Source organism: Balaenoptera musculus, chromosome 4 (genome assembly GCF_009873245.2).
Source record: "Balaenoptera musculus isolate JJ_BM4_2016_0621 chromosome 4, mBalMus1.pri.v3, whole genome shotgun sequence".
Classification (NCBI taxonomy): Eukaryota; Metazoa; Chordata; class Mammalia; order Artiodactyla; family Balaenopteridae; genus Balaenoptera; species Balaenoptera musculus.
The window spans coordinates 78,099,571-78,115,851 of record NC_045788.1 but is presented as its reverse complement, the minus strand read 5'-3'; the positions used below and the strand labels follow the sequence as shown (position 1 = coordinate 78,115,851).

Sequence of the window (16,281 nt, the reverse complement as noted above, 5' to 3'; positions counted from 1 at the left end):
GGCTTCTTTCATTTTCAAGGTACATCCCTGTTGTAGCATGTATCATACTTCAGTCTCTTTTATTGATGAATAATATTCCATTGTACAGACATACCAAATTTCATCTATCCATTCATCAGTTGATGAATGTTTGAGTTGTTTCTACTTTTTGAATATTTTGAGTCATGTTGCTATGAATATTTGTATAAAAGTTTTATATGGATTTCTTTTTTATTTTCCTTGGTTATATATATACCCAGGAGTGGAATCCCTGGGTTATAGGGTAACTCTATTTCACATTTTGAGGAAATGCCAAACTATTTTCCAAAGACACTACATGATTTTACATTTCTACCAGCTGTATTAGGGCTCCAATTTCTCTACATCTTAGTCAACCTGTATTAATATCTTTTTTTGTAGCCATCCTAGTGAGTATGCAGTTATAGCTCATTGTGGATATGATTTGCAGTTCCCTAATGGCTAATGATGTTGAGCATCTTACCATGTGCTTATTGGTCATTTATATATATATTTTTGGATAAGTGTCTATTAAGATCCTTTGCCCATTTTTTAAATTGAGTTATTTGTCTTTTTATTATTGAGTTGTAAGAGTTCTTTATTTATTCTGGATATAAATTCCTTATCAGATATATGATTTACAAATATTTTCTCCCATTCTGTTGGTTGTCTTTTTACTTTCTTGATAGTATCCTCTACAGCACAAAAGTTTTTAATTCTCACAACATTCAATTTATCTATTTTTAATTTTATTGCTTGTGCTTTTGGTGTCATATGTAAGAAACCATTGCCTAATCCTAAGTAACTAAGATTTAAGCATATGTTTTCTTCTAAAATTTTTATAGTTTTGGCCCTTACATTTAGGTCTATGATCCATTTTGAGTTAGTTTGTACATATAAGAGTCCAACTTGATTCTTTTGCATGTTGATATCCAGTTGTTGCAGTATCATTTGTTAAAAGACTGTTCATTTCTCATTGAATTGTCTTAGCACCCTTGACAGTAATCAACTGACTGAAAATGTGAACATTTGTTTCTGGAATCTCAATGCTGTTCCATTGATCTAAACGTTTATCCTATGCCAGTACCTCATTGTCTTGATTACTGTAGATTTGTCTAAATTTTAAAAATGTGAGTGCTCCAATTTTGTTCTTCCTTTTCAAGATCATTTTGGTATTCTGGGCCTCTTGAATACCCATATGAATCTTAGGGTCGACTTGTCAATTTCTGCAAAAAAAAGCCAGCTGGGGTTTTGTTAGGGATTGCATTGATTCTGAAGATCAATCTGTGGAGTATTGTCACCTTAACAATAGTAAGTATTTTAATCCATGGGTATGAGAAGCATTTCCTTTTATTTAGGTTGTCTTAAATTTTTTTCAAAAGTGTTTTGTAGTTTTTAGCATGTAAGTTTTGTACTTCTTTTGTTCATTTTATTACTGAATATTTTATTCCTTTGGTTGCTATTGTAAATGACATTGTTCTCTTAATTTCATTTTTGGATAGTGCATTGCTAGTATATAGAAATATAATTGATTTGTACATTAATTTTGTAATCTTGCTTAACTTCTTTATTAGTTCTAATAATTTTTCAGTGTATTTCTTAGGCTTATATACACAAGATCATGTCATCTGCATATAGTTTTAGTTCCTTTTTCAAAAAAATCTGATGTCTTTCTTTTTTTCTTTCCTAATTGCCCTGGATAGGATGTAGAAGTGGCAAGAGCTGACATACTTGTTTCATTCCTGATCTTAGAGGGAAAGCATTTATTCTTTCACTAATTAGTATGATGTTAGCTGTTGGTTTTTTGTACATGCCATTTATCAGATTGAGGAAGCTCTCTACAGTTCTATTTATTCAGTGCTTTTTAACATGAATGGGTGTTGGATTTTCCGAAATAATTTTTCTGCATCTATTGAGGTGACCATGTGATTTTTGTCCTATGTTTTATTGAGATAGGATATTACATTAATTTTTTGATGTTAAACCAACCTTGCATTCCTGGGATAAATTCTACCAAGTCATATTGTATTTCCTTTTTATATGTTGCTGGAATTGGTTTGCTAATATTTTATTGGGGATTTTTATACCTATATTAATTAAGAATTAGTGATATTTAGTTTTCTTTTCTTGTGATGACTTTGTTTCTGGGATCAGGGTAATACTGGCCATAGAATGAGTTGGGAAGTGTTCCCACCTGTTCTAATTTTTTTTGAGAGAAACTATATTCTGATTATTGTTATCCACATTGATCTGCATGAAGATTATGAATATCTTCCTGTTGACAATTCTGTTTATAAGTCAAAATAAGAAGGACAGTTCAGAATCAAAAGGGAAACACCTCAGTTAAGGATCATGAATAGAAAATGGGTTTTCTTAGTAATAATTTTTTAACCAACTTAGTTGAGGATTCTTTGGAGGTTATAGAACAGTAGTTGGTTGGTTAAAGACATTGTGGTATATTCATACTATAATAAATTCTGCACCCTTTAAATAGGTTGAAGCATTATACATCTAAACATATTTTTTTGTGGAAATATTTCTATGATATACTGCTAAGTGAGAAAACCAGATTACAGATCTGGTTATATATTAGTTAATATGCATATGCATATATGTTTATATATGCTTTAAAAGAAAATGAGTTTATGCAATGAACTCCTTACTGTGTTTTCTCTGGGGAATGAGTTTTAGATAAACTACATGCTATAGTTAATCTTTTCATCTTCAAATATTTACAAAAGCCATATTTTATTATAAAGATATTTCCACTAAAAATAGTTTTTAGAGCACTAAATATGTGTCTGAACAAGATATAGAATCCCTTTTATCCTGACCTATGTGAGTCCTCTATTTTTTTTGAAAAGTTATAGCACATTTCATATTGAAATTAATTCCTGTCTAATATTGCATATTCCTTTTTTACATGTTAGTCTTATCTCTTTTGTGATATTATGAACTCTTTATATTTTTCTTTTCCTTTCTTTCCCGCTGTGTTACTATGAAAGCTTTCAAACATACAGAGGAGTTGAAAGAATTATACTGGAACACTCATATATGTATTTATATGTTAAGTCACAAATTTTATTGTAATGTTTGATGAGTTTTGACTAAAGTATACACATGTGTAATTCAAACCTTGTCAAAATATAGAATATTACCTTCACTCAATAAAGTCCCTTCATACCCCTTCCAGTCAGTTCTCCTCAAGTCAACCACTGTTCTGATTTTTTTCACCATAGGTTAGTTTTACTTGTTTAGAATTTAATATAAATGTAATCATACTATATGTACTCTTTGTGTATTGCTTCTTTTACTTAGCATAATATATTTGAGAATCATCCATGTTTTGGCTTCTGTCATTAGTTTTTATCTTTTAATTGTTGAGTAGTATTCTACTGTATGCGTATACCACAGTTTTGTTTTTGAATTCTCTTGTTGATTGTCACCTGGGCTGTTTGTAGGTTGTTATGTATAAAGCTGTTAGGGGCATACTTATACAAATTATTATGTGGGCATATGCTCTTCATTTCCTTGGGTACATACATAGGAGTGGAATTTCTAGGTCATAGGACAGGTATATGTTTAGTTTTTAAAGAACTACAGCACATTTTTCTAAAGTGGTTGTGTCATTTTACACTCCTACCAACAATACTTGGTAGTAATTTTTTAAAAATTAAATAAATAATTATTTTAGCCATTCTGGTGGTTGGATAGTGGTATCTTGTTGTGATTTTAATTTTTATTTCCCTGATGACTATTTTCACTGTTTTCTCTCTTTCAGACAGTTCGGCACGGTTTTCCTTATCAGCCCACAGCATTAGCCTTTGATCCAGTTCAGAAAATCTTGGCTATTGGGACGAGAACTGGTGCTATACGAATGTATCCTTAATTTTTGGTTCGTTATTTGCTATACTAATACCAATTACATTTCCTTAAATATTTAGGTAAGTGAAATATTTATGACCAAATAAAGTTTATTGTTTCTTTAGAAATGAGTAACCCACATCATCAAATTTATTGGCATATATTTACTGTCTGTGAGATAAGTATTGATGCTCCTTTTAAAATCCCTGATATTGGTGATTTGTGTCTTCTACTTTTTCCTGATTAGTCTGACTAGAAGCTTATCAGCTGCACTGATTTTCATAAGAACCAACTTTTGGTTTCATTGCTTTTCTGTATTGTTTTCCTATATTTTATTTCATTGATTCCTGGTTTGATTTTTAAAATTTCCCTTCTTTTGATTAATCTTGGGTTTCATTTTATCTTTTTCTAGTGTTTTAAGGTGGAAACTGAGGACACAGATTTGAGAACTTTCTTCTTTTCTAATATATGCCTGTAGGGCTGTGAATTTCCTCCCAAATTTTGTTTTAGTGTCATCCCGTTTCTGTAAATGTTTTCCTCTAAGAGTTCTATAGTGTCTGTCCTTACATTTAGGTCTTTAATACATTTTGAGCTTATTTTGGTGTATGGTGTTAGGGAGTGTTCTAATTTCATTCTTTTACATGTAGCTGTCCAGTTTTCCCAGCACCACTTATTGAAGAGGCTATCTTTTCTGCATTGTATATTCTTGCCTCCTTTATCAAAGATAAGGTGACCCTATGTGAATGGGTTTATCTCTGGACTTTCTATCCTGTTCCATTGATCAATATTTCTGTTTTTGTGCCAGTACCATACTGTCTTGATTACTGTAGCTTTGTAGTATAGTCTGAAGTCCGGGAGCCTGATTCCTCCAGCTCCATTTTTCTTTCTCAAGATTGCTTTGGCTCTTCGGAGTCTTTTGTGTTTCTATACAAATTGTGAAATTTTTTGTTTTAGTTCTGTGAAAAATGCCATTGGTAGTTTGATAGGGATTGCATTGAATCTGTAGATTGCTTTGGGTAGTATAGTCATTTTCACAATGTTGATTCTTCCAATCCAAGAACATGGTATATCTCTCCATCTATTGGTATCATCTTTAATTTCTTTCATCAGTGTCTTATAGTTTTCTGCATACAGGTCTTTTGTCTCCTTAGGAGGTTAATTCCTAGGTATTTTATTCTTTTTGTTGCAGTGGTAAGTGGGAGTGTTTCCTTAATTTCTCTTTCAGATTTTTCATCATTAGTGTATAGGAATGCAAGAGATTTCTGTGCATTAATTTTGCATCCTGCTACTTTACTAAATTCATTGATTAGCTCTAGTAGTTTTCTGGTAGCATCTTTACGATTCTCTATGTATAGTATCATATCATCTGCAAACAGTGAGAGTTTTACTTCTTCTTTTCCAATTTGTATTCCTTTTATTTCTTTTTCTTCTCTGATTACTGTGGCTAAAACTTCCAGAACTATGTTGAATAATAGTGGTGACAGTGGACATCCTTGTCTTGTTCCTGATTTTAGAGGAAATGGTTTCTGTTTTTCACCATTGAGAACGATGTTGGCTGTGGGTTTGTCATATGTGGCCTTTATTATGTTGAGGTAAGTTCCCTCTATGCCTACTTTCTGGGGAGTTTTTATCATAAATGGGTGTTGAATTTTGTCGAAAGCTTTTTCTGCACCTATTGAGATAATCATATGGCTTTTATCCTTCAGTTTGTTATTATGGTGTATCACATTGATTGAATTGCATATATTGAAGAATGCTTGCATTCCTGGGATAAACCCCACTTGATCATGGTGTATGATCCTTTTAGTGTGCTGTTGGATTCTGTTTGCTAGTATTATGTTGAGGATTTTTGCATCTATGTTCATTAGTGATATTGGTCTATAGTTTTCTTTTTTTGTGACATCTTTGTCTGGTTTTGGTATCAGGGTGGTGGCCTCGTAGAATGAGTTAGGGAGTGTTCCTCCCTCTACTATTTTTTGGAAGAGTTTGAGAGGATAGGTGTTAGCTCTTCTCTACATGTTTGATAGAATTTGCCTGTGAAGCCATCTGGTCCTGGGCTTTTGTTTGAAGATTTTTAATCACAGTTTCAATTGCAGTGCTTGTGATTGGTCTGTTTATATTTTCTATTTCTTCCTGGTTCAGTTTCGGAAGGGTGTGCTTTTCTACGAATTTGTCCATTTCTTCCAGGTTGTCCATTTTATTTGCATATAGTTGCTTGTAGTAATCTCTCATGATTCTATGTATTTCTTTTTTTCTTTTAACATCATTATTGGAGTATAATTGCTCTACAATGGTGTGTTAGTTTCTGCTTTATAACAAAGTGAATCGGCCATACATATACATGTATCCCCATATCGCCTCCCTCTTGCATCTCCCTCCCACCCTCCCTATCCCACCCCTCTAGGTGGTCACAAACCTTTATGTATTTCTGCAGTGTCAGTTTTTACTTCTTTTTCATTTCTAATTCTGTTGATTTGAGTCTTCTCCCTTTTTTCTTGATGAGTCTGGCTAATGGTTTATCAATTTTATTTATCTTCTCAAAGAACCAGCTTTTGTCTTCTTGATCTTTGCTATTGTTTCCTTCATTTATTTTTTATTTTTTTCTGCTCTCATCTTTATGATTTCTTTCCTTCTGCCAACTTTGGGTTTTTTTTTCATTCTTCTCTACTTGCTTTAGGAATAAGGTTAGGTTGTTTATTTGAGATTCCTCTTGTTTCTTGAGGTAGGATTGTATTGCTATAAACTTCCCTCTTAGAACTGCTTTTGCTGCATCCCATAGGTTTTGGGTCATCTTGTTTTCATTGTCATTTGTTTCTAGGTATTTTTTGATTTCCTCTTTGATTTCTTCAGTGATCTCTTGGTTATTTAGTAGCGTATTGTTTAGCCTCCACGTGTTTGTATTTTTTACAGTTTTTTTCCTGTAATTGATATCTAGTCTCATAGCATTGTGGTCAGGAAAGATACTTGATATGATACCAATTTTCTTAAATTTACAGAAGCTTAATTTGTGACCCAAGATATGGTCTATCCTGGAGAATGTTCCATGCACACTTGAGAAGAAAGTGTGTTCTGTTGTTTTTGGATGGAATGTCCTGTAAATATCAATTAAGTCCATCTTCTTTAATGTGTCATTTAAAGCTTGTGTGTCCTTATTTATTTTTATTTTGGATGATCTGTCCATTGGTGAAAGTGAGGTGTTAAAATCCCCTACTATTACTGTGTTACTGTCGATTTCCCCTTTTCTGGCAGTTAGCATTTGCCTTATGTACTGAGGTGCTCCTGTGTTGGGTGCATAAATATTTGCAATTGTTATATCTTCTTCTTTGATTGATCCCTTGATCATTATGTAGTGTCCTTCTTTGTTTCTTGTAATAGTCTTTATTTTAAAGTCTATTTTGTCTGATATGAGAATTGCTACTCCAGCTTTCTTTTGATTTCCATTTGCATGGAATATCTTTTTCCTTCCCCTCACTTTCAGTCTGTATGTGTCCCTAGGTCTGAAGTGGGTACCTTGTAGACAACATATATACGGGTCTTGTTTTTGTATCCATTCAGCCTGTCTATGTCTTTTGGTTGGAGCATTTAAGCCATTTACATTAGGTAATTATTGATATGTATGTTCCTATTACCAGTTTCTTAATTGTTTTGGCTTTGTTTTTGTAGGTCTTTTCCTTCTCTTGTGTTTCCTGCCTAGAGAAGTTCCTTTAGCATTTGTTGTAAAACTGGTTTGGTGGTGCTGAATTCTCTTAACTTTTGCTTATTTGTAAAGGTTTTAATTTCTCCATCGAATCTGAATGACATCCTTGCTGGGTAGAGTAATCTTTGTTGTAGGTTTTTCCCTTTCATCACTTTAAATATCTCCTGCCACTTCCTCTGGCTTGCAGAGTTTCTGCTGAAAGATCAGCTGTTAACCTTATGGGGATTCCCTTGTATGTTATTTGTTGTTTTTCCCTTGCTGCTTTTAATATTCTTTCTTTGTATTTTATTTTGATAGTTTGATTAATATATGTCCTGGTGTGTTTCTCCTTGGATTTATCCTGTATGAGACTCTCTGTGCTTTCTGGACTTTATTGACTATTTCCTTTCCCATGTTAAGGAAATTTTCAACTATAATCTCTTCAAATATTTTCTCAGTCCCTTTTTCTCTTCTTCTTCTGGGACCCCTATAATTCAAATGTTGGTGCATTTAATGTTGTCCCAGAGGTCTCTGAGACTGTCCTCAATTCTTTTCATTCTTTTTTCTTTATTCTGCTCTGTGGTAGTTATTTCCACTATTTTATCTTCCAGGTTACTTATCCGTTCTTCTGCCTCAGTTATTCTGCTATTGATTCCTTCTAGAGAATTTTAAATTTCATTTATTGTGTTGTTCATCATTGTTTGTTTGCTCTTTATTTCTTCTAGGTCCTTGTTAAACATTTCTTGTATTTTCTCCATTCTGTTTCCAAGATTTTGGATTACCTTTACTCTCATTACTCTGAATTCTTTTTCAGGTAGACTGCCTATTTCCTCTTCATTTGTTTGGTCTGGTTGGTTTTTACCTTGCTCCTTCATCTGCTGCATATTTGTCTGTCTTCTCATTTTGCTTAACTTACTGTGTTTGGGATCTCCTTTTCACAGACTGCAGATTTGTAGTTCCTGTTGTTTTTGGTGTCTGCCCCCAGTGGCTAAGGTTGGTTCAGTGGCTTGTGTAGGCTTCCTCGTGGAGGAGACTGGTGACCGTGTCCTGGTGGCTGGGGCTGGATATTGTCTTTCTGGTGGGCAGGGCTGCATCCAGTGGTGTGTTTTGGGGTGTCTGTGAACTTAGTATTATTTTAAGCATCCTCTCTGCTAATGGGTGGGGTTGTGTTCCTGTCTTGCTAGTAGTTTGCCATGGGGCGTCCAGCACTGGAGCTTGCTCGCCATTGGGTGGAGCTGGGTCTTAGTGCTGAGATGGAGATCTCTGGGAGAGCTCTCGCCAATTGATGTTATGTGGGGCTCGAGGTCTTTGGTGGTCTAATGTCCTGAACACGGCTCTCCCACCTCAGAGGCTCAGGCCTGACACCAGGCTGGAGTACCAAGATCCTGTCAGCCACACGGCTCAGAAGAAAAAAAGAAAAAAATAATAATTAAAAATAAATAAAGAAATAAAGAAATAAAAGTAAATAATTAAAATTAAAAACTATTAAAATAAAAAAGTAAAAAAGTAATAAAAAAAGAGAAGAGAGCAACCAAACCAATAAAAAAAATCCACCAATGGTAACAAGCACTTAAAACTATACTAAGATAAACATAAAAATCAGAAACAAGTCAGTCGCAGAGAGCAAACCCCAAGTCTACAGTTGCTCCCAAAGTCCACCGCCTCAATTTTGGGTTGATTTGTTGTCTATTCAGGTATTCCACAGATGCAGGGTACCTCAAGTTGACTGTGGAGATTTAATCTGCTGCTTCTGAGGCTGCATGGAGAAATTTCCCTTTCTCTTCTTTGTTCCCACAGCTCCTGGGGTTCAGCTTTGGTTTTGGCCCCACCTCTGCGTATAGGTTGCCCTCAGGTTTCTGTTCCCACCCAGACAGGATGGGGTTAAGGCACCAGCTGATTAGGGGGCTCTGACTCACTCATGCAGTGTGGAGGGAGGGGTATAGTCATTATAATTGGAATGCGGGGTGAGCCTGCGGCAGTAGAGGCCACTGTGACACTTCAACAGCCTGAGGCATGCCGTGTGTTCTCCTGGGAAAGTTGTCCCTAGATCATGGGACCCTGGCAGTGGCAGGCTGCACAGGCTCCCAGGGAGTGGATTGGGGGGAGGGCGTGTGGATAGTGATCTGTGCTTGCACACAGGATTCGTGGTGACTGCAGCAGCAGCGTTAGCGTTTCATGCCAGTCTCTGGTGTCTGAGCTGATAGCCACAGCTCGTGCCGATCTCTGGAGTTTGTTTAGGTGGTGCTCTGCCTTCTGTGGGCAGACAGGGAAGGAATCCCCTCTCCTCGCACACCCCGAAACAATGGTCTCTTGCCTCTTAGTCCAGTCCAGAGTTTTTCCTGGACTCCCTCCCGGCTAGCTGTGGTGCACTAGCCCCCTTCAGGCTGTGTTAACGCAGCCAACCCCAGTCCTCTTCCTGGGGTCTGACTTCCAAAGCCTGAGCCTCAGCTCACAGCCCCCACCCGCCCCGGCGGGTGAGCAAAGCCTCTCAGGGTGGTGAGTGCTGGCCGGCACTGATCCTCTGTGTTGGAATCTCTCCACTTCGCCCTCTGCACCCCTGTTGCTGTGCACTCCTCCGTGGCTCCGAAGCTTCCCCCGCCCACCCCCTGTCTCTGCCAGTGAAGGGGTTTCCTATTGAGTGGAAACTTTTCCTCCTTCACAGCTCCCTCCCAGAGGTGCAGGTCCCATCCCTATTCTTTTGTCTCTGTTGCTTCTTTTTTTCTTTTGCCCTACCCAGGTACGTGGGGATTTTCTTGCCTTTTGGGAAGTCTGAGGTCTTCTGCCAGCGTTCAGTAGGTGTTCTACAGGAGTTGTTCCACATGTAGATGTATTTCCGATATATTTGTGGGTAGGAAGGTGATCTTTGCATCTTACTCCTCTGCCATCTTGAAGGTCCCCTGTTTATCTATTTTATATATAGTAGTTTGTATCTGCTAATCCCAAACTCCTAATTTATCTCTCCCCCTCTTTTCCCCTTTGGTAACCATGTTTGTTTTCTATGTCTGTGAGTCTGTTTCTGTTTTGTAGATAAATTCATTTGTATCATATTTTAGATTCCACATATAAGTGGTATAATATGATATTTGTCTTCTTCCAGTCTTTAACTTGTCTTTTCACCTCTTAACAGGGCCTTTCAGAGTCCAGTTTATCAGTTTTTCCTTTATAGGTGCTGGGAGCTGAGGCTCGGGCTTCGGAGGTCAGACCCCAGGGAGAAGACTGGGGTTGGCTGCGTGAACACAGCCTGAAGGGGGCTAGTGCACTACAGCTAGCTGGGAGGGAGTCCAGGAAAAACTCTGGACCTGCCTAAGAGGCAAGAGACCATTGTTTCGGGGTGTGCGAGGAGAGGGGATTCCTTCCCTGTCTGCCCACAGAAGGCAGAGCACCGCCTAAATGAGCTCCAGAGATGGGCGTGAGCCACGGCTATCAGCTCGGACACCAGAGACTGGCATGTGCTCTTTTGGTATCACCTTTTAAAACTCTTTGTCTAACCTTGGATCTTAATTATTTTCTTTCATTTTTTTCTAAAAATTTTATAGTTATACATTTTATATTTAAATACAGGTTCCATTTTGAGTTAACTTTTTATTTGTATTGTCTTTATCTGCTTTCAGTATTAGGGTAATACTGGGTTCATAAAATGAATTGAGAAGTGTTCCCTCTGCCTCTGTTTTCTGTAATAGTTTGTATAAAATTGGTGTTAATTCTTTAAATGTTTGGAAGAATTTTCTAATGAGAGTACCTGGGCCTAGAGATTATGATATTTTTTTAATACAGATTCACTTTTAAAAATTAGTTTTAGGACTATTTTAGCTTTCTATTTTATCTTGTTAAATTTGCATAGTTTGTAGTTTTACTAGTGGTTTATAAATTTTACTGATTTTTTGTTTTTGAGGAGCTAGCTTTTTGTTTAATTGATTTTCTCTGTTTTATTCTTTTCAATTTTTTTCTGAATTATCTTTATTATTTCCTTTCTTTACTTTACTTTAGCTTATTTTGCTCTTTTTTCCTAGTTTTTTGAAGTAGGAACCTACGTTATTGATTTGATTCCCTTTCTCTTTTCTAAGGTATACATTTAGTGTTATTAATTCTCCTCTCAGCATGGCTTTAACTGGATTCCACAAATTTTGATATGTGCATTTGAATTTTCATTCAATCGTATGTAGTTTTAAAAATTGCCTTTGAGACTTCTTTGAACCATCAGTTACTTAGAAGTATTTTAATTAATTGGCAACTGTTTGGAAGTTTTCTTATTATTGATTTCTAGTTTTGATACCATTATGGTCAGAAAACACACTCTTTATGATTTCAGTTCTTTTAAATTTGTTAAGATTTGTTTTGTGGCCTAGGATATGATCTGTCTTGGTGGATACTCTATGGACTATGGAAAAACATGTGCATTCTTTTCTTGTTGAGTGGAATGTTTTATATTTGTCAACTAGATATTGTTGGTTGATTGTGTTGTTGAGTTCCATATTCTTGCTAATTTTTTGTCTGAAAATTCTTGTCAAATCCTGAAAGTAGAGTGAATTAGGTTCTCCAAACTCTAATTTTGGATATATTTATCTCTTTCTAACTTCATTAGTTTTTGCTTTCTGTATTTTGAGACTCTGTGGTTTGGTGTGCACACATTTAGGATTGTTATATCTTCCATGGATTGATCCCTTTACCATTATGTAATGTCTTTTCTTATCTCCAGTAATTTTCTTTGCTCTATAATTGACTTTATGTGATCTTAGTATAACCACTCTTACTTTTTTAAAACAAATTAATGTTTACATGTTATATCTGTTTCCATCCTTTTACTGTAAACTTACTTATGTCATTGTATTTGAAGTGAGTTTATTGTATACAGCATATTGTTGGATCATTTTTTCTTTTTTTATTGAGGTGTAATTGACATATAACATTAACTTAAGGGTGTACAACATAATGATTCAGTATCTGTATGTATTGTGAAATGATCACCACAATAAGTCTAGTTAACATGCATCACCACACATAGTTACAAAAATTTTTTTCTTCAGATGAGAACTTTAAAGATCTACTCTTTTAGTAACTTTCGAATATACAATAGAGTATTATTAACTATAATCACCAGGCTATGCATTACGTCCTCAGATCTTATTTGTGTTATAATGGAAGTTTGACCTTTTGAGCACCTTCATTGATTCTGCCCACCCCACACCTCCCACCTTTGGCAACCACCAATCTGTTCTCTATGTCTACGTGTTCAGTATTTCTGTTTGTTTTTTTTTTAGATTCCACTACAAATGAGATTGTACAGTATTTGTCTGTCTCTGTCTGACTTATTTCAGTCAGCATATGCCTTTAGTGTCCATCCATGTTGTCACAAATGGCTAGATTTCATTCTTTTAATATGGCTGAATAACATTCTGTTCTCTCTCTATGTATACCACATTTCTTTGTCTATTCATCCATCATTGGACACTTAGGCTGTTGTATCTTGGCTATTGTAAATAATGCTGCAATGAATATGGGAGTATAGATATCTTTTTAAGTTAGGTTTTCATTTCCTTCTGATAAATACCCAAAAGTGGAATTGCTGGATTGTATGGTAGTTCTATTTTATTTTATTCTTTAAAAAATTATTTTATTTTATATTGGAGTATAGTTGATTAACAATGATGTGTTAGTTTCAGGTGTACAGCACAGTGATTCAGTTATACACATACAAGTATCCATTCTTTTTCAAATTCTTTTCCCATTTTGATTATTAAAGAATACCGAGCCGAGTTCGCTGTGCTATACAGTAGGTCCTTGTTGGTTAACTATTTTAAATATAGTAGTGTTTACATGTCAATCGCAAACTTCCATACTGTTCTTCATAGTGCCTGCACCAATTTACAGTCTCACTAACAGTGCACAAGGGTTCCCTTTTCTCTACATCCTTGCTAACACTTGTTATTCCTTGTCTTTCTGGTAATAGCCATTTTAACAGGTGTGAGCTGGTTTCCCATCGTGGTTTTAAGTTGCGTTTCCCTGATGATTAGTGATGTTGAATACCTTTTCATGTACCTCTTGGCCATCTGTATATCTTCTTTGGAAAAATGTCCATTCAGCTCCTCTGCCAATTTTTTAATTGAATTGTTTGGGGTTTTTTTTCTATTGAGTCATATGAGTTCTTTATATATTTTGGATATTAATCCTTTATCAGACATGATTTGCAAATATTTTCTCCCATATGATAGGTTACTTTTTCATTTTGTTGACAGTTTCCTTTGCTGTACAGGAGCTTTTTAGTTTGATGTAGTCCCACTTAGTTTTGTATTTTGTTGTTGTTTTTTTGCTTTTGGGGTCAAGTCTAAAAAATCATTGCCAAGAATGATTTCCAGGAGCTTACTGCTTATATTTTCTTCTAGGAGTTTTATGGTTTCAGGTCTTTTGTTCAAGTTCTTAATCCATTTTGAGTTAGTTTTTGTGTATAGTGTAAGATAATGGTCCAGCTTCATTCTTTTGCATATGGCTGTCCAGTTTTCCCAGCATCATTTATTGAAGAGACTGTCTTTTCCGCATTAAGTATTCTTGGCTTCCTTGTCAAATATTAGTTGACCATATATGCATGGGTGTATTTCTGGGATCTTGATTCTGTTCCATTGGTTTATGTGTCTGCTTTTATGCCAGTATCATATTGTTTTGATTACTTATAGCTTTGTAATATAGTCTAAAACCAGGGAGCATGACACCTCCAGCTTTGCTCTTCTTTCTCAAGATTGCTTTCACTATTTGAGGTCTTTTGTGGTTCCGTACAAATTTTAGGATTATTTGTTCTAGTTCTGTGAAAAATGCCATGGGTATTTTGATGGGGATTGCATTGAATCTTTAGATTGCTTTGGATAGTATGGACATTTTAGCAGTATTAATTCTTCCACCCATGAGTACAGTATATCTATCCATTTATTTGTGTTTTCAGTTTCTTCCATCAATGTCTTATAGTTTCCAGTATATAAGTGTTTTACCTCCTTGGATAAATTTATTCCTAGGTCTTTTATTCTTTTTGATGCAATTGCAAATGGGATTGTCTTCTTAATTTCTCTTTCTGGTAGTGTATAGAGATGTAACAGATTTCTGTATATTAATTTTGTATCCTGCAACTTTACTGAATTTATTTATTAGTTCTAGTAGTTTTCTGATAGAGACTTTAGGATTTTCTATGTATAGTATCATGTCATCTGCAAATAGTGACAGTTTTACTTCTTCATTTGCAGTTTGAGTGCCAGGTGGGTGTGCATGTTCAGTTTCTTGGTGAGCCCTGTCAACATACCCCCAGAAAAAGAGGATAGTGACTGACACTGCCTCACTTCAAATGGATGGGGTGGAAGTTCATCTTCCCGCTGTGCTCCAGTGACATCAGGAGATATAGGAAGCATAGTATCAATCACTTCTCCCTGCACCACCTTGTTTTGCCTCATCCATGTGAATAGAGGTTCAGCTCCTACTAGGATTCTCTGATACAGTGTGGTTGCTGACTAGCCCTGCTTCATCCACCTTGTTCAGTCTTGTTGCTGTCAGGTGGAAGTGAGGATTCTGGTTCTGAAAAACCACCTTGCTGACTTGGAGTGCTAGGAGGGTGTGAGTGAAGGCTAATGATGACTAGCCCCACCTTATACTACCTCATTCAATCTTGTTGCCCTTGGACTCCACTTATGCTACCTTGGTGGGGGAATTAGAACAACTCTTCCTTATGCTTGTAAGGGGATGGAAGATCAACTGCTAATTTAGACTCACTAATACTACTGCATCAGGATTGGATTGCTGCCACCTGCCTCCGCTTGTATGGAGATGGGTGATCAGCATCCTGCTGAGTGCACTGATACAACCTGGCAGTGGAACAAAGGGCTACCTGCTTCTTCCAGGCAGGGGATGGGTGATTAGCAACCTGCTTGTGCCCTTAAATACTACCTGCTGGGGGAGTTGAAGTGTGCTCTCTGCAGGGTGGGAGTGAGATGAGGTAGAAGATCAGCTCTGCAGTCAGCTCTGTTGAACTCCCATGGAGTGGGAAGGAGGAGAGTATGGTTTTCTCATTGTTGTTTGGCTAGAGTATGGTTTTCTCATTGTTGTTTGGCTAGAATTGTGGGTAATGTCACAATTTGCTTTTAGCCTACCCTATTCTCTGTCCTTTGACTGGGAGAACAGCCTTTTCTTGGATTGTTTTTTGTTTTTGTCTTTATTTTTTGCTTGTGCTAGTTGGTGGTCCTGGGTTGGAAACTTCTGCAGTGTCCTGTCCAGGATATATGGGACACAATAAGGAAACTCAAGGAACTCACTGCTGTGTCACTCCCCATTTCCTGAGATGCCTGGGCATTTCTCCTTTCTACCTCAGAGTTCCCTTTCGCTTGTTTATAATGTCATCTCCAGGGCAGGGTTTTTGTTTTTGTTTTTGTTTTTGTTTTCAGTTGTGAAAGACAGAAACTGGGAGGAATAGGGCTCTTTCATCTTGGCAGAGTTGTAATTCTCCATCCCCAAATTTTAACATGTTGTTTTTTCCTTCCATTTAGCTTAAAATATTTTCTAATTTCTGCTTGATTTCTTTTCTTTATGTGTAGGTTATTTATAAGTGTTTTATTTAGTTTCTAAACATTAGAGATTTTTCCAGAGAGAGATCTTTCTGTTATTGATTTCTAATTTAATTCAATTGTGGTCAGACAATATACTTTATATGACCTGAATCCTTTTAAATTAATTGAAGCTTGTTTTATGGCCCTGTCTGTGGTCTATCGTGATAA

General features: G+C 36.1%; 1 protein-coding gene across 10 annotated transcripts in view; it reads left to right on the top strand.

Annotated features, from left to right (window-relative positions):
- STXBP5L (syntaxin binding protein 5 like) overlaps positions 1–16,281 on the top strand; it is a 376,785-nt gene that overhangs the window by 40,891 nt on the left and 319,613 nt on the right. For all 10 annotated transcript variants that reach the window (XM_036850880.1, XM_036850882.1, XM_036850881.1 and 7 more), the window contains exon 3: positions 3,779–3,876. In XM_036850880.1, the coding sequence (XP_036706775.1) occupies positions 3,779–3,876 (98 nt within the window). The remainder of the gene's footprint in view (positions 1–3,778; positions 3,877–16,281) is intronic.